The sequence below is a fragment of the Rhamphochromis longiceps genome, linkage group LG15 (genome assembly GCF_057381845.1).
Source record: "Rhamphochromis longiceps isolate RC_006_pf linkage group LG15, R_longiceps_female_GT1.1, whole genome shotgun sequence".
Taxonomy (NCBI): Eukaryota; Metazoa; Chordata; class Actinopteri; order Cichliformes; family Cichlidae; genus Rhamphochromis; species Rhamphochromis longiceps.
Window position 1 is genome coordinate 14,390,645 of NC_140571.1, and position 18,853 is coordinate 14,409,497.

At 39.7% G+C, this 18,853-nt stretch overlaps 1 protein-coding gene across 1 annotated transcript; it reads right to left on the minus strand.

The window, feature by feature from the left end:
• Positions 1-1,933: 1,933 nt before the first annotated feature.
• On the minus strand, positions 1,934-15,760 carry LOC146652392 (macoilin-1). Its single transcript, XM_085382749.1, has 11 exons — positions 15,554-15,760; positions 13,832-13,973; positions 13,517-13,643; positions 13,268-13,391; positions 12,885-13,063; positions 10,938-11,421; positions 10,708-10,866; positions 9,684-9,854; positions 8,043-8,169; positions 7,158-7,332; positions 1,934-4,737 (listed from the first exon to the last, which is right to left on the minus strand). Exons 1-11 carry the CDS (start codon positions 15,628-15,630, stop codon positions 4,547-4,549), a joined length of 1,956 nt encoding a protein of 651 aa, XP_085238875.1. The 5' UTR covers positions 15,631-15,760; the 3' UTR covers positions 1,934-4,546.
• Positions 15,761-18,853: the final 3,093 nt, after the last annotated feature.

An 18,853-nucleotide genomic window follows, 5' to 3' on the forward strand; every position in this document is an offset into this window, starting at 1 on the left:
CTCAACAGTGCTTCCTACCCAACCTCCTTAAAATCTGGTTTATTTGCATAATTTTGGCATATCTCATGAAGTCCTATCACACTATTCCAAGTTACAGGCCCTTGAAGTATATGATAGATGGATGGAATGTAATACTTTATAAATCGCCTTGGTTTTTTTCTGCATTTTTGAACTCTCATTACTTCTACATTCCCAGAGAACTAAAAATCAGCTCTGTTTAAAAACTCCCACTGAATCAATTTTACAACCACTCCAAGGGTCACAATCTCCAGTCCAGTAGGGTTTTTTTTTGCTTGTCTTTTTAAAAAGATTTTTATTCTGTGATCAACTTTAAGCATGTACACAACAGAGATGATTTAAATGATAATAATAATAATTAAAAAAAAAAAAAACCCTCACCGAAAGCTGTTTCCCCGTCCTTCCCAGGCCTTTACTGCAGCCACCTTCGGTTGCTGCTTGTTTGTGCGTCTCTGCTTGTCAGGTTTGTCTCCAGCAGTGTAGAGACGCGTTATTAAGTAACTACAGTAACTACGTTATTATTGTGGTAACGAGCACGATAACTAGTTATTATGCCAAAATCAATAACGCGTTTATCGTTACTGGGATATAGGGTCGTTATTCGTGTGTTGCGTTCGTTTTACCTCGGAAATCGGAATACGAACCTGGGAATGATGTCACACTCGAGTAAACGGCGTTCTGGTTAGTCTCGTCAGAGAAGCCGGGATTTCAATATGGCGACGCCTTCGAAAACGGTTGTTTTTCTAGCCCTCTACAAAAACAAATTACTACTAAACACATATTCAGCTCATCTGCAGTCTGGATTTACCTACATCTTCCTAGTCGGAAGGCAGAATTTCCGAGTTCAGAGCACAATCGAAAGCACCACGACTGCAGTTTCCGTGTTGGACGTAAAAAGCGCACGTGACGCTATGACGTAGGCTAGAATCTTAGACCACTGAAGCACTTAATCTACCATCATATTTTACTTATCTACATGGCCCGACTGGAGGAAATATTATTTTGGTTAAATATTGACTATTTGTGAGGCTGAAAATACTTGTTATTTATTTTATTTCTCTTTGTGAGGCTGAAAATCCTTTTAAGTTTGCCCGTCAGTACTGAACTGACGGGCAAACTTGCACAGTTGATGCAGTTCAGCTGTTTTCAGTTAAGTTTACAAAGAATGGACAAACTGTGTGACTAACTGTGTTTATGTTGAACCATTTTTGCACTATTTTGATACTTACAGCTCGTAAATGGTCTGAGGCATAGTTTAATGTTGGCACTGCTAAAAGTATACTTTCTACCCATTTCAATGGCAAAAATAAATATACCTTTCAAAAGTTTCAACACACTGTATGTCGTGTTTTGCGATCCACTGCTGCTTCCTAGTGATACTACGTACGATGATAGTACTGCTGCATCAACCCCAAAATGATGTGTTTGCATTTATAGACGTTTGAAACAATAGAAATAGATTAAAAGAGAACGATAAAAAGTGACACATAAAACAAACATTGTTCATTTCTAATTTAGTTTCATTCCTTTCATCATTAACTTGCACTCACACTACTACACTGCCATTTTAGGTTCAGGCCATTGGGTGGCACAGTGCACTTGTGGCAGGATAGTGCTAACATGTAAGCAAGCTGGCATCCTTGCTGGGTATTCAGTTAGTCGAGCAACACATTAATAAGAGAATTCTGAGTAAAACCAAAGTTACTTTCCCTAGTAACTAGTTACTCTGAAAGTAACGAGTAAGTAACCGAGTTCAAAATGTCTTCAAACCCATGCCCCAAAGGCACTCTGTAACTTAGTTCAGCATGAATCTACAGATCAGAAAAGGAGATCATCTTAAATAATCTCAGTGTCTCTTGTTGATCTGTTGTGAGGCCAAAATGTTTATGAAGATGATCTTTATTAGCCATTACACTAAAGTTTTCAGAAAGCACTTCCATTTGCAGAAGAAGTCAATTTTGCTCGTTTTACCTTCAAAGTCAGAAAATGACACCATAAATGGCTCCTGAGTGAAGGAACATGCACATGTCTGCACAAATTAGACTCATTTGATAACTCAAATAATTTATACAAAACGGGGTCCTGGTGTATCAGGAGTGTGATCTCCAGCCTCAGAGCATCATCGTTTGAATTAACAATTGTTCGTCCAAAAACGTTAAGAAACTGTAGCCCTTGTACAAGTACATCCAGGTACATAAAGTCACAATGTGTGCTCAAATAACGGTTGAATAAAACACATTTCATGCTGACAAACACAGTGCCGTACAAAATGACAGCAGTATAAGAAGAACAGCAAGACTAAAAAAATTTTTTGATATAAAACACCCTAGAAACACGCTCTAAATAAAAAGCTACCAAAATGGCGACATCCAGTTCATGAGTGTTTTTCAGCTGCGTGGGTAATTTTTCAATTCTGTACACTGAGTAAAAAAAAAAAATTAAGAAAGAAATGAAGCAAAAACTACAAAAACAGTACATAGCACTTCAATTTAAACACATTACTCTTTCACATTAAAATTTGTGTTTTACTTCCGAGTTTGAAAGTATATAGGCACAGTAATTTCATCCGTGAGCCATGTTTCGTCAACACCGTCCCCCTTGTCCTTCCCGGCTCTGCTTTACTTCTCGGACAAGGTCGCGGTCTCTCTTTTCCAGATGCCACTGTGGAGCCACGAGCTGCCAAACATCAAAAAAATAGCGGGCTCTCAGTCGCAGCTGAAGTGAGCTTTCTTTTAAAAAAATTATCAGGTCAGTAAGACAATAAAACATCACTTAACTATTCTCAAGAGTCTCCCGGATGGCAACCAGGAATATTCATACAAAGATGCCGCCTGTTATGCAGGAATATTCCAACTCTGAAGGGTTTCATTCCAAAGCTCTGTGTTGAACGCACATATTTTGTCTGAATTTCAGCACAATTAAGATACTCCTAAATCTCTATTTACAGGCACACACAAGAACATCTTGGTGCATACTTGTTTTAAACATTTGGGGTATATTAAATAGTCACATTTACACTTTGATAGAATGGTACGAGGATCGGCCACAACATTAAAACCAGACAGGTGAAGTGAACAACATTGATCATCTTGTTATAATTTTCAGCAGGAAGATTTTAAATTTACTTTGAAACCCACCCACTCATCTGTTTTCGGGTCCGGGTCAGAGCTTCTAGCAATTCCAGGAAGCTCTGACCCGCTACATGGTAATGGCGTTTCCCGATGGCCGCGTTCTCCCACAAAAAGTGCTCATAAGCATATGAAGAAGCGCAGAAAACAACCAACGGTACTCAGTTTGGGACAACAGACACCTGAAGAGACCATAGAAGAGTAGTCCCTCCTCTTAAAGGGTCTCAATCCGAACTCTCAATCCAAATCGAGCCCAACTCAAAACCTACAGAAAACATGCAGCAATCCGAGGACCTGCAGCAGGGCAGATCCGTGAAGGTTTTCATGGCTCAAGAGGGTCGTGCACATTATTCAGCTGGTGGTTTTAATGATGTAGCTGACCAGGTTATATAAATGTGTGCATATATACCAAATTTATTATTCAAAATTTTTTTCTCCAATAGAGACATTTAGAGAAACAAGTTCATTATCATAACCACTGAGGCTTTGACAAAAGTCTGTATACGAATTTCTCATCTTTCTATAATCATGTTTAGACATGAATGTAAATAATGTTCACAACTCCAATATTTGCCCAAAATCCGTTAAAGATTTAAGTCTAAAATATGGCCTCTTTTTCAAAGAAAAGCCGAGACGATGAAAAAAGCGTGATGGCTGATTTCCAGTTTCAGAGTCACGTGGTTTGACTGTCACGACTGACTGAGACACCGGAACAGAAGTCAGCCACTGTTTTCTTAATTTTATGATCAGTACCTGTACTGCTGGACCTCAGTGATCATTTTGTTCTAATAAATACTGACAAATAGGGCTTAAAAAAGATATTACTTTGAATCTTCTTGTCAGTATTGCAGCAGATCAAGAAAACTCTGAATTCTTACACATCTGTAAGTTTAACACATGAACGGACTTAAATAATGTTGTTCGGTTAGTTTTACTTTCATGCCAGGAGTTAAACTGTAAAGAGCGGTTTAATTAAATATTTTACAGCTGCAGCAGAGAACCTGTCAGTGCCATCTTCCTCTGGGCATGTCCACATCGGGCACCAGGTCTTCATTCAGATAAATCTACTTGGTTTGTATCTCTGCTGACACCTGTATTTGTATTTAATCGGGATAAGTAAACCTTTTTTGTTTTCCTTCAAAAAAATGACCAGCTCTGCATATTAGATACCTCATTTTGGAGTGAAACTCTTCGACCTGTGATGTGGCAGAAAACAGGAAATATACAGAATAATATCAAGTTAGCACCACCAGTGCAGCAAAAGGCATTCGACTCGTGGAGGCTTGGCCTGGTTCCACTCATGGCTGGAAGTAGAGGACTTCGCGGTGTTGTTTAGCTCTGTGATAAACTCGTCCGGATCTGACGAGTTCTGATGAGGTGTGAAAGCTCTGGGACGTCCCCTATTTCTTCAAACACTGGTACATCAATGCTCGTGGATTCAACACGTAGCGCTCGGAGTTGAGCAACTTGGTGAGATTCTGTGGCACGTGGGGCCGGGGCGCCATGTAGGACATGCCGGGGCTCACCGCCATCACCTCGGCAATCTTCTTCTTCATCTCACTTATCTCCCTGTCCTGCTTCATCACCTTATCTGTCAGAGGAAGGTGTAGATGTAAGGAGATAGATACTGAATGAGCTGCAACGCATAGGATTTCTGTTATTTCTGCACTCGAATGTAAGCTGAGCAAGATTTTCTCTGTCCGTGCAAAATCCCCTTAATCTTAACCTTAAACTCAAATCGAGGTAATAAGCTAGATGGATTATTCAAAGAAGACTTTATCTGAGCAGAAGTAGTCTAAACTCATCGCTAAGATTTGTGGTATCAAGGGTGTTATCTACATTTGGCTGAAATTCCCCACAAGGAGGAGAAGTGGTCGTGTGAGGTCTGACAACTGAAATGTTAAAACACCCTCTATTAAACCACAAAATCACTGGGTTTAATTTAATGGATTTTTGGTCGAATGCCTGAAATCAGATCTGCAGTTTAGCACAGCTCTGACATTTCTCCAGCCCTGAGACTGGCAGTAGGATTACAGTAGCCTGTCACCTCTAGAGGCTAGGGTTATGTCTCCACCTGCTCTCAAACTGGGAACATTTCACATGTTAAGTGAATGTGTTAACCACTACACCACAGAGCCACTTTCATAGTCTCTCACTAACCATTAAAAGCATTTGCCAAAGACAATACAAAGGAAAAAATTAAGCTAGTGCAAAACTTTTTCTTTCTAATGGCCAGGAGGGGAATGCACGGTGAACAGCTCTCAGCAGCCTCGCTCTGTCACCTCAGCACACACTTTCTGATGTATATGCAGTCTCAACTGATAGTTTCAGGTCGTACTGATGAAACAAGAAGTTCACTTTGTAAATAAAGGTCCATGTTAGAGTCAGACAGCAGCATCATCCATGGTACGCTCAGAGGCTTGACCATCTGGTACCCTCAGTTTTTCAGGCAGATCAACCTTGAGGTTAAGGTAACAGGGATTTGAACACCTACTGTATCTTGGACGTCTATGCTGACAACAATACCCCATCAGCCTTTTACGACTGATGGGTAAAAAGCTGAAATGCCAAAACTGCTTCAAATCGGGACTTCATTAACCAATCGGTAACATCATGGCTGCATCCATCTTTTATACTTTCTATGCTACTGACAAGTGGCTTAAAGGAAGATTACAGAAGTTCTTGGGGATAATACGCCTCATCGTATTATCCTAATCATACGCAGTGGCACTGATGAAGCCATGTAAGCATGGTCTAGTAGTTTGTATATTACTTAACATTAGCTTTTTACTACTGCCAATTGGATTCAAGCTTCCAAAATACAACATATAAACAAAAGTACTGGAGCAACTACACACTACACCTACAGGAACTGCTCAGCAATGGAAACCCATGCCATGAAGCTCCCACTATCACTAAGCTCTTTAGAACAGCTCATTCTTTCTTTTACAATTGCTTGTAAAGGCAATGTCACTGAACAAAAACTGAACTCAAAGATTATGAGGTGTGGCCCAATACTATTGTCTATGTAATTTATCATAACTGGCATCAATTTGTGAAGAATTTGTTTCCAAATATGTTTTTCTGTATTTAGTGATAACCCAAAAGTAATCAATTTGGCTTCTTTTTTTTTTTTTTTTGAGGGAACCACGACAATGCTAAAAGAAAAACATTAAATAAACAATTTTTAAAAATCCCAGCAGTCACACGGTGGTGCTGTTCAATCCGACTCACAATTTGCCCCACATATCATAGTTTACTTTTCCTTGACAGTAATTTCTAATCTAATGGCAGTTTGCAGATCAAACTGAAGAAGGGGAAAAAACACAGTGATGTAAATCAGGGATGTCAAACTGATTTTACAGTCCGTTTAAAGCATATCATATTTGATACATGCGTTTTTGAGACTTTTACATCATCAGTATGATTTTTAACTAATTAATATATAACATTTTTCCCCAGAGGGTTGACTAAACACTTCATTTTCAAACAAATTGAATTTTCTGGCATTTATGTCATGGTTCAGGATTTAACGGATTAAGTGTGAATAATTTTAACTAGACACCGAATCCCTCAGAGATCTTAATATAAGAAAAACGGTAGATCTTCTACATGATAAAGAAATTGCTGAAAGTCATCTGACGACTCTTTGAGCATAAACTGTAAGAAATAAATGTATAAAATTACAGAAGAAATTCTGGTTAGTCACTGTCCAGACTGTCCTGTAATTATAAAATAGGTTTTGCTAAGTCACAGAAAATATATTTTCTTTTGGTTTTACATTAATGTGGACCCCTTTCTGTCATTTAATAGTTTATCTATCACTTAAGTACTTTGGTGTCGTATGAATGCCAGTGGGGGAGGTCTTTATCTATATGAAAAACCTGTAAAACCTCTGAAAATACAATAAAAGTCCCAAATTTATGTCATAGTATCCTTCACATTTTCCAAAGCTGTCAGGTGGGTTTGACACCCCTGATCTAAATTAATATCAGAAATAAGTATATCAACCTTGGGCGATTTCTAGCTGTCTGCGGGCATCTCCCAGCGCAGAGAAGAGGTCCAGTTTGATGCGAGTCTCAGCGCTCAGGTTGTACTCCAGATGTTGAGCCTTTTCCTGCATGGCTGACAAAGTGGACAGCAGCATATCTGTCTCTTTTTCCACACAGCGGTACTTTCCCAAAGCCTGAGTCCAGAGAACACATTAGCGGTAAGAATAAGTGCAAAACATCAAAATGCCAGTAGTAATTCCTGCAGCGACCACCTGTGGGAGTTGGTGCTTTGGTTTCCTGAGTATCTTTTTCTTTTTTTTGTATTTCAGACAGGCACAGTTTACGCTCAGAAAACCAATGCACCGCACACATAATTACTTCCAAACAGTGATGACGGCCAGCCAGCCATTCAAAAAACATAAAATCTGCAGCACATTATCATTAAGATATTTTGAAAGATGACTCTTTCTAGGTTAACAATTTGCCTTTTGTGAAAGGTGATAAAAAAGTGTAATGTTTTTATGAAAGACCTGGCTTCTAGTACAGCATGCTCCATGGAAAGTATGCCACTAAAATGACATCAAATACCACACAGAACCACAATTTACACACCTAATGTCACACAAAAACACCCATACAGTAATGCTGCATACTGATGTGATGACAGAGTGCATTATGGTGACTGCAGGCCAAAATAAAATGGATTACAAAAAAAATGCTCAAGTTCCTCAATGAAAACCATTCTGTTTTCTTAGGGAGTTAAACACACAAAAATCAGAAACAGCAAATCAAACGGCAAAAGAAGGACTTCATGACCAAACTGAGGACAACCGAGCACTGGATCACTTGAGACTCACAGACACTTAAATGCACAAGTTCATTCCCAAATAGAGTAAAAAGATACCTCAACATCACTCTCTAGATCTACCACACGACTGTCTTTCACTTGATACTCCAGTTGTAGTTGTTTGTACTCTGTCTCTAGCTCTTTAACCTTTTTCCTTAACATTTGGGTTTCACAGTGTTCCTGCCTGGTGTGGGAAACGGAGAAAATGAGAGCGTTTGAGCAGTGACAGAGAGGCTTTGGCGGGAACTGAAGACCAGTTTCCACAGAAAGAAACAGAACATTTGATTTGCATTATAAACACTGCTGTTTTCTCTTTCAATTATTTTGAACACACACACACGAGAGATTTCTTTAAAAGAAGTAACTGCTTATGGTCGATTAAAGAATCATCTGTTTTCTTGCAGAGAATTAGAGGAAAAGATCAATGTCACTCTTGGTTAGCTTAGAGCTAAGACAGGAACGCGGGAAAAGCAGCTAGCTCGGCTTTGTTCGAAGATAGCATACGCTCTTTGGCCACTCAAGTACGCCTGTTCAACAGCTCATTAGCGCAAATATCTCATCAGCCAATCACATGGAAGCAACTCAGTTCATTCAAGCTGGCAGATACATTCAAAGAGATCAGAATGAAGAATAAAAGCAATCAAAGTCACTTTGTTTATAGCACAGCGAATGGTGCCTGTATTTCAGAAAGTGATGATCTACTGGAATTTTCCCACACAACCATCTCTAGGGTTTACAGAGAATATCAAGAAGAGAAAATATCCAGTCAGTGGCACTTGTTTTATAAAACGTGTCAACCCTGTATTGGACTATTTCTTGGCTAACCTTTAGCGAAAGAATGCCAAATTAAACGGTAAAGTGTCGGTTAGCATGGTTTTGGTCCCACAGGTTTCAAGACTGGTAAATGTATTCCCAACCAGTTGGTGAGTGGTTGTAAAGCTGTTCACAAAGGATGCTGCACTGAAAACCTCTTTCAATTGCTTTGATTACTAGCAGGTTGCCATGGTCGCCCCTAGTTTACATGGAAGTCGCTGACTTGCCTGCAAATGCTGGATAACTATTTACTGTGCTGTAGTGGAACTTCAAAAACTGCGACATAACCCAGAAATGGAGTTCAGTGACTTTCTAAGAAAATGTTGTAACAACATGTGTTGACCCAACATGTATTTATGTTTCTAGGGAGGTTACACCATAGGCTGCAGTATAAGATTTCAGTGGAGGTTGCAGTTACGACATACCTATGGCACAGACGTCCTGCTGAATCATAATTCTTGCTGTAAGGATGACCGTGGCAATCTGTGAGCAACCAAAGCAGCTGCAAGGTAGTTTTCTTTGTAGCACTCTCTTTGCAACCGATTTCACTGACCGACTCCCAGCAACTTCATGCTGAGCAGTTAAGGAATACACATTTTTACTTAGCAAGTGCTGGTTGCCAGAGGGCCACCGGCTGGTCTCTGGGCCTGCGTGACTGAGGCTTAAGGTCTAAGTGATGACTGGCAGCCTTCTTAACCTCTGAACAACGCAAGGCTAACTGGCTAAGGAAGGCTACTCAAAATAATGTTAATCTCCTCATCTAACTCTCAACAAGAAAGCAAGTAAACATCATTTAAACCAAATGTTTGGCCGCATGCTTACAGCAACATTTAACTCAGAGCATGTTTCAGGAAATATAAGAGGGAATTTAAAAGTGTGGGTTACCTGTTTGTTAGACTCCGTGCTGTGCTCGCCGCCTCCTCCAGTTTTTGAGCCTGAAGCTCAGCCAACTGCTTCTCAGCAGAGAGTCTGGCCTCTGCCTCTGCTCTGGTCTTCTTCTCCAGCATCACACAAGTCTGCTTGTCCCTCTGCTTGTTTTTAGTTAGGCACAGAATCCTGAAGGGATGACATTAAAGTGGTTTTAAATAAGTTGCAGAAAAAGAGCAGCAATATGTGGGTTACTGCCACATGCAAATGGACTCGTTTGAGATCAGCGTCAAGCATACTTCAAAAACAGACATAAATGTTAAACAGGTTTCTTATCATCCTTGTAGTTGTTGTAGTCACTGGAGAGCACCTTCCTTTAAAAAAACTGGAGCATGGCTTATCAAAGCTGGTGGTGCTGATCAAAACTGCATAACATGCTCTTCTCAAATGCGATTTTATAGCCTTTGGCTGCTGGACGTGGCTTTGATGTGGTAAATGTGTTAGGAGTACCTCTGTAGTGGGATAAAATAACTAACTGAGCCTCCCTCCCCCCATTTTTTTTTAGCTCTAAATGTGCTTAGAGTGATAATCTGAGTCACATATTGGAGGAAAAGGAGGAGTGGAAACATAATTTGCATAAAAAAACATAAAAAAGTAGATACTGTGGCAACGTACAGGTAATAAAAATGGTTTGTGTGACAAAGCAGGTCTGCAGCAGTGCAGCTGATCAGCAAAGTCAGTGATCTCATCATATTCTCTTTTATATAGTGATATACTATACTTCATTCATACAGCACATTCACCTGATCTGATATTGTAGCTTTACACACAAACCTTTTCTTTTTCTTGTGCAGGTTTTTAATTCTATAGTGACAGTTAAGTTCAAATCTTTTGCTTTGTTTCATGGACAGAAGAAACAATTTCATTGTCACTTTAGGTTTGGATAAGATGGGATAAACATTTTTTCATATTTACTGACAGTAGCTACAGTATTTTAAGTACTATAAAATCCGGTTTTGTGTGATAACAACTGGACACTCACTTGCTCTGGAGAAGCATGTTGGACTGTCTGAGCAGGGAAACCTCTGGTCTAAGGCTCCTCTCGCTGTTGGTCAGGTTGCAGATGTGACTTCGAAGCTCCTGTTCGGTCTGCCTGCTCGACTGCAGCTCACTCTTCAGCCTCCTCAGCTCCTGCTCCAGCCTTCAAGATAAAAAACAACATTTTAGCACTGCTGTAAGCATCACCCGAGTCAAGCTTAGCTAAATACTTACTTGCTTGTCTGTTCAGTGTGGTAACTCTGAGCTGCTGTGGCACTCTTTTCTGCTGCATCCCTGTTGGGGCTGACTGTTTTGGAGCTAGACCTGTGTTTCTTCTCAGTCCTTCCCGCAGGAGGTGAAGGAGTATTTGAGCTGCTTCTTCTGACTTTTGGTGAGGAGTTCTTAGCTGCTCGCGTTGCTTTGCTGCCATGCTCCTCTTGAGGTAGATTTTCTGGAGTTGTTGATGATTCCGGTCCTCCTGTGCTGCTGTGCAGCAGATCTTTGGACTCACCCACACTGGGTTTGGATGATGACGACGATGACGATGGTGGCCGGCGGTTTGGTTCGGCTGACCTCACCTCCTGTGACCCTTTCTCTGTTGCTCTCTCCTCACTGCGGATCTGGAGGCAGTCCACGGTGTGTGCCTCATCTTGGGCCAGCACAGCACCGTTCTGACACTGATACTGACTCGACTCAGGCTTGACTTTCCATTTGGAGGCTGTAAAATCAAAACAGGTCAGTTTTAGGAGTCTACTATGGAGCTCAGAAACATCTAGGATGAGTAAACATTTATGGCTATCCTCACTTTGGTATGAACTAACATTTAAAACTTTAAACAGGGCCAGCATCAGTCACTAGAATTACTTATTAATCACAATGAATTCTCACTGACTTAACCCAACCAAAATATTTGCCTGCAGTCCTTTCACTGATCCTATGGAGTGATAAATAGGTTCTCCACTGCTTTGCACAGTTTACACCAGGGATGTGTCAAATCCATTTTACATCATGGGGCACACACAGCCCACTTTGATCTTAAGTGCACCCGAAACACCCCTTTCTGTCAGTGTAAAGAAGTTTAAATACACATTTAATCCCTCAGATACCTTAATATAAGAAAAACTGTGTTTTTCTTATATTAAGAAAATCTCAGTTCTTCTATATGATAAAGAAATGTTGCTATAGTGAAAAAAAGTCACTTGACAACTCTTTGAGCTTAAATTGTAAGAAAAACATGTGTGAAATTACAGAAATCATTCTAATGAATGCCAGTGGGGGAGGTCTTTATCCATAGGAAAAGCTGTAAAACTTTTTAAAAGTCCAGCATAAGCTGGTTGAGAAAATGGGTGGATTTATGACGGGGACCACATTTTTTCATATTAGCATTATGTTGTTTTCAGTAAGACACGAAAGAAATAATTTGCTCTGTAAAGTGTGGGGTTATAAATTAAGATTCTTATTTAGACTTACTTTGGCCACCACAGGATTTTGAACCACAGTGGTTTCGACTTGCATCTTTTATATACAGTCCAAATCTCACCAGTACTGACTAGTAATGTGTGCCGAGTTTGTAATTAGTAAAATAGCCAGAAAATGAAAACATGGGGAGACATGACTGTTTAAAAAAAAAAAAAAAAGCAAACAAAATCTACAACTTAAAATGTCAAATGTATTTTTTTATAATGCACGTATTGAAAAATTTTTTTGTCAAAATTGTTTTAAAAATGTCAATTTTTGCACCTTTGCTTCTTATTCCTTTCCCTTCATCTCTGTCCATGTTAGTTTCTCCCCCTATCATGTAATTACCATATTAAACGATACATTTATACATCGGTATGCAGCACTTATCTATTTTCAGAAGCACTCTGAAATATTTTGATAGCACAAAGCGTCAAACAGTTGCAGTAACAAGAAGATTGCTTACTTTGTTGTGCCAGCAGCAACACATCATGTTCTAGGAGGTTATTAAATACAGTTTCAGCTTGGGACTTTTACTGTCTCCGTCTTCTCAGCGAACTGACTCACAAATGTATGTTGTAATCACCTGACTGAGTGGCTCCATAAGTGGAGATTGTAATAAACTGTCAGCTTGAAAACAAGAACGACCGAAACCAAAAGAAGAGTGAAAAACCCTCCAGATAGTAAGAATGGTAGGTAGATGGTGCAGGTGCACAGACTCACTGCTGCTGCCATCTGTGCCTGTCTTGGGATAAACCTGCAGGCCTGGGGGGAGCGAGTGCTGAAGGAGGTGCATGTGGAAGTCATTCTCACTCTGCACTGCTTTCTGTATGCGCAGCTTAAAGATGTTGGTGAAGTAGCAGGTGGCATCAAACCCCAGATAAACTACAGGATATCCAATACTGAAAGTGAATACAAGGCAGTTAGAATAGAATAGAACAGCCCTTTATTGTCATTGTACATGTACAAGGAAATTGTGGGTGCTCCACATTAACTGTGCCGGAATAAATTATAAATATTAGAAAGTAGTCAGTATATAATATTTCAGTGATGAAATATTAAATACTAAATCTAAACTTTATACATTTTGTATCAAATAAACATACCAGTGAGCGGCAAAAAGATGGGACAGGTTGGCATGTGAGGTTTTAAGGTCTTTGAGTCGAAGTGAAGCCTCTGTGTACACGAGCAGGATCCACAGAGACACAGTTGATATACAGATGCCCTTCTCTGAGGAAAAATAATCAGATGAGAAGAAAATTACTAATAAATTTAAATAAGAGAATATTTTTTATTTTATGAGATGAAGAAAGTTGGGCAGATTTTGCCAAGTGGATGATAATTGTCATACTCACCTGTGTGCCATATGTAATTGAATAACACATAGGTGCTCGCCACAAAGAACAGCCAGTGCAAAGGAACAAAAATTAAACAAAAGATGTCCAGAGTGAAGGCAGCGCAAACAAAAACAACACAAATAACCTGCAAACAAAAAGGGAAAGAAAGAAAAACAACAACAACAGGAAAGTAAAATGTGAGTAATTCACTGAAAATAGAAGAAAAGCCATGTTCTTGTTCACTGCGTGAAGCCTACTACGCATCACTGGCTGGCTTATCATCATCAGGGCCAGTGCACAGAATATGAAATCACACACAGCAGGAGTCCTCACCAGCCCATGGCAGTGGAAAGTGGTGTACACGCTCCCAAAGAAGAGCCAGCACGGCCACAGGTACTCCAGTCTGAATTCAAGGATGAAGTCTGCCAGCAGCACCAGTGTCCACATCACCATAAACTTCAGGAAGGTGTACGCGCTATAAAGACATGCAGACATTATTAAAAAGAAGAAGGAAAAAATCAATCCTCCTTCATTATTATTATTTCACTTTGAGCTCATGGCAAACAAACGTGCCTCTTCCTCTGAATCCAGTAAATAAAGGCTGTCAGATAAAGCACCAGATACTCACACACAGCCCAGTATGAGACCAAACTGCAAAAACGGCATTAACCTCTAATTGAGCCAGCTGTGTCTTAAAAATACAGTCCTTCCTTTTAAGCAGGGCCACTATAACAAGAACAATGACTGTTCCCTCATTTTATTAGGCAGCCGCAAGCCAAACAGAAGCTGTGGTTTTCCTCCTTTGTTCTGCTCATCCATAGGCTGCTATCACATCACCCCTTCTTTGTTTGGTAACCATGGCAATATTTCATCTGGAGGAGAGAGGGAGCACCACAGCATCCTTCTGCAAGTCGACAACAGCCTTTTAATTTTACTTATAAAGAATGCATTTCAATTAATCTCACTTGTATTTATATTATAACTAACTGCTAACTGTGCAGGTTGTTCTACAAAAAATTAAAAAATAAATTAGAATCAGCTGGGAGAGGGCTTTTAAACAGCATATTAAATCCATCCTAGAAGCCCAATATAGTCTTTTTTATTATCTTATTCTCCTTGAGTAGCATGCTTAATTGGCCTAATAAAACTCCCAAGCAGAGCTGATGTAACTTTAGTTCTCTATATGATGTTATTGAAATAGCGCCCTTTATTGTATTTAGCACTATCACTAAATATAATTACCAAACAAGCTAGTGAAGTGTAAAGGAATCACCACAGCGTCTTTAATTCTCCAATCAAGTTCTTATCTGCTTTGTAGTATTTCCAGTAGTGTAATTCAATTATATGTGTTTGTGTGAAATCACTGCACACAAAGAGCAAGAAATTTAATATGTGACTGGCACACAAAATAAAATAGGACGTCTAAATCTCAAAAATAAACACAATCTCTTGCATGTGTTGTTTTTTGTGGAAAGAAAGAAAGAAAGAAAGAAAGAAAGAAAGAAAGAAAGAAAGAAAGAAAGAAAGAAAGAAAGAAAGAAAGAAAGAAAGAAAGGTGCACAATGAACAGAAAAAGTGGTGTTCCGTTCTTATTTGCGTGTCTTTTCTTGTCTGGACTCAGTCTAGACGCTTCCAGATTTTGTGTGCCAAATAAGCCAAAGAGGAATGCGCGTTTGTTTCTATTTTTCCAAAGGACGAATGGAAATAAATAAACAAAACGCAATGTGGCCGTGTTAATTTCACGCGCGATTAAGAGTGGGGGATAGAGCAGGCAGTGAGAACGCAGATGAGACGAAAGTAGGCCGACGTCAACTTGCACAGCTTCTGTTTTTATTCTGTAAACAAGGCGGGCTGAAGTAACCCGGTGCAACATTTGCGCCTTAATTCCGCCGCACTGAGGCTAATCAAAGCGCCACGCTGGCTCATTTAGGATGTGAGGGGCGGATGGAGGTGATGGGATGCGAGTCAGACAGGTGAGCGGGATGACGACGGCTGAAATCTACACAAAGACGGCCACCACAACAAAAGCAGCCGCCGGGCGCCGCGGCTCGCTACCTTTCAGACAGCTTCTCCGTGATTTTCAGCTTTTTCATCTTCCGTAGCCTGTTCGCGTCCACATAACGTTTCTTCATCTTATGGCTTCTGCTCCCCGCGTGCTGACGTTGGACACACTGCAGCAGAGGCGACAGCGACGGGGGATAAACGACAGAGCCGAGAGGAAAGACAAAACAGCCCGGCTCCCTCTTTGTGGATGAGGATGCTCACTTCAACCTGTGATGATGTCTGCGAGCAAATGTAGAGGACCGACACTTCTGCGCATGCTCAGTGGAGGTTGTACCTACAAGCGTTTATCGCAGAAGGGGAGCAAATCAACACACTGTACACATGTGTTCTGTTAATTATGACACACACTGCACAAAAATACTAACCGGGCTCATTATAAGTTCGATAATAAAGGTGATTATCATTCAACTCTCAGTTTTTTAGTCTCTTTCAGTTCCTTGATTTGGCTTTAAACTGCATAACTTTACTGTTTCAATCCAAAGCGTGTCAAACATCAGGTCCGGGGACCCGGCAAAGACTCCTGTGCAGCCCACTGGACAGTTTGGGAAAATGTGATGGAGGGACTTCTAACTGTATTATAGCTTTCAGGAACTCCCCCTGCAGTAATTAAGTGAGAGATAAACACCGTCTACTATAGAAATTGCTTTTTTGTTTAGTTTGTTTTGTTTTGTTTTTGTTGTTTTTTTTATTTTGGGTGGGGGGGGGGGGGGGGGGGAACGGGACCTTATTGAAATAAAAGCACGAGATTTTCTGCCAATTAACAAAAACTTCCGTTTTTTAATTAGCTACAGGACAGGCTGGGCAATAAGCTATTACAACTTTTTTTGTAATTGTATACAGTATCTTACAATGAAAGCTCCAAAAGTTGTGCTGGAAGATGATTTTCATTTACTACAGCAGCATGTCTTTGTCATGTAGAAAATACGGTTGAGACTGCATTACCTTTTTATATTAAAATATCTGAAGGATTAAATGTGGAGTCTACACTGATTTTTGCTGTTTTCACTGGTCTGGTCTACTTAATATAAAACTGATGTTAAATGAGTTGACAGGTGAGACGTTAATTTGTTATAGCAACATTAAGTTAAACGCAAGTAACTTAAATGTCTGTGAAGGTTCTCACAGAGCTCATTGTGAAACCTGGACCCACCCTATCGTGTGATTTCCTGAGGTCAGATGGCCCAGGGTGTGAGTGGGCGTTAAGGCGTCTGGGAAGGGATCTCAAAACTGGATTATAGATGGCAGACAGATACAAACACACCCTATCACACGATAGGGTGTGTTTGTATCTGTCTGCCTGTCTGATCCTCTACCTAATGTGATTAGGTAGAGGATCATCAAGGGGTCCTTTGTCCCTCTTTGGGGGGATACTCCCACTGGGTTTAAATCTGGGACTCTCCACCATTTGACCTTTAAAACTGAAGAAGCTTCTCGGATGAGAGGTGAAACATCTTCAAGCAACTTAAAGAAGTCCAGACGCTTTTCTTTCAAAACTCCTTAGACTAAGTAACTTAAATACACTCCTCGACTGATCTGAAAACGTGAACATCAAGTCAGTTAAACTTCAGGAAATCACTCAGTCTAGTAAGGAAATATAAAACAATGTGAATTTGTTTCACCTGCGTGGATGTGAATGAAAGTGACAACAAGTGCACTGTAGAGGCAAACTGTGAAATGGACACAGTGGACCTGCATGTTTATTACACACTTTGCCATGCTATCCGGTTGACCTGGTGCTAGGAATGGTCAGCAATCTGTCAGCAGGGAAATGGAGTAAAGTGACTGCTAAACCATTTCTGCTTTGGGAAGTTTTCTTTCTTGTTGCCTCTGTGAGAAAGAAATACTTTAACTTCATTTAAATGTAATGTTTGGAGATTTTGTAATTAAAAAAAAATACAATACACAAACAAAACAGGGAGATGCAAATAAATGACACAGAAACCATTTAAACAGTAGAAAATCTGACCATGTAGAGCATGTTTTGTAGTGAATGGTCTTTACAGCTAGTTTTTATTCATAAGTCTGAATACAGGAACACATTTTGTGCTCCACTGAAATGTTATGAAACAAGTGTTTACACTGCAAGGGAGTAGATTTATTTTTCCTCAACAGAAATAAACCTGTTTTTTCAAGTAAGATAAGATTACTTTTGTGGAAAGAAATGCAGAAAGTAGAGGAAATAAAAGAGAAAGACTCCCCCTAAATGGTTGTGAATTGAATCATGATGACTGGATATACCACAGATGTAATTTGCCATACTTTGACCAACACCCTGTGTTTGATATATCATTAGCTTGCAGTATTGTTATTACAATTTCTTCATATTTTATTGTATGAATTGTGTGTTTTTGCTTCAAAGGAGAAGTTTGCGGATCTGACCAGTTCTCCATAAGCTGACAAGGATATAGAGAGGAGAAATATTATCAATGCTCTTAATCGCATTTGAATTTTGTAATACCATTTATAGTCATGTTAAAAAGGTCTTCACGGGATTTCATGCAGTTCTGTGGAAAACTAAATAGATACCATGATTCAGTATTTTACAGCAGTAAATTGGAGCAATAGTTTCCTGTATGACTTTATCAGTTACATCATTGCAGAGGAATTTTGGCCTTTGATAATGTTGATAATTATGATTTGCTTCATTGACATTTGGAGACATTGATTTATGCATAGCTCTCTTTAGGTCCCACCACAGCATTTGGACTTTGACTAAACCATCACATCACATTGATTGTTTTCTTGTCCAGCTGTTCTGTTGTAGATTTGCTGCTGTGATTGAGATCACTGTCCTGTCACATGTCCCCAATTTTTTCAGAGCTCTTTCCAAAGTCAGTAAGGTTTCGATAAAAGTCAAACAATTTGGCGTCTAAGGTTTAAAATTATGGTGAAAGGGTTTTTATTTGTGACTCACAGATGTGAAGTGATTGACTGTTTTGAAAAAGGTGATATGAGTGTCTTTTGCGCGGATGAGATTGCGCTATGAAAAAAGTCTTTTTCAAAGCATCGAAACATATGGAGAAAAATTCTAACACAGAGCTGCATGTTTCAGACTAGACAAACTGCCAAAACCTCTGCTTTTACATGGATGGTCACATTTGTTAAAGTTCAGTTAGAATTCATTTGATTAGCAGCACCTGGCTAATTATCCTTTTATTTCCCGTGGAAGCAGTAAGGATGCACTTAAAGAGGACTTTAATGCAATCTTCTGTTTGATATTCAAAATTACAGCAAAAGGAAACTATGCATAGAAAAAGAAAATAAACACAGGGGTGCAGTGAAAACACACAC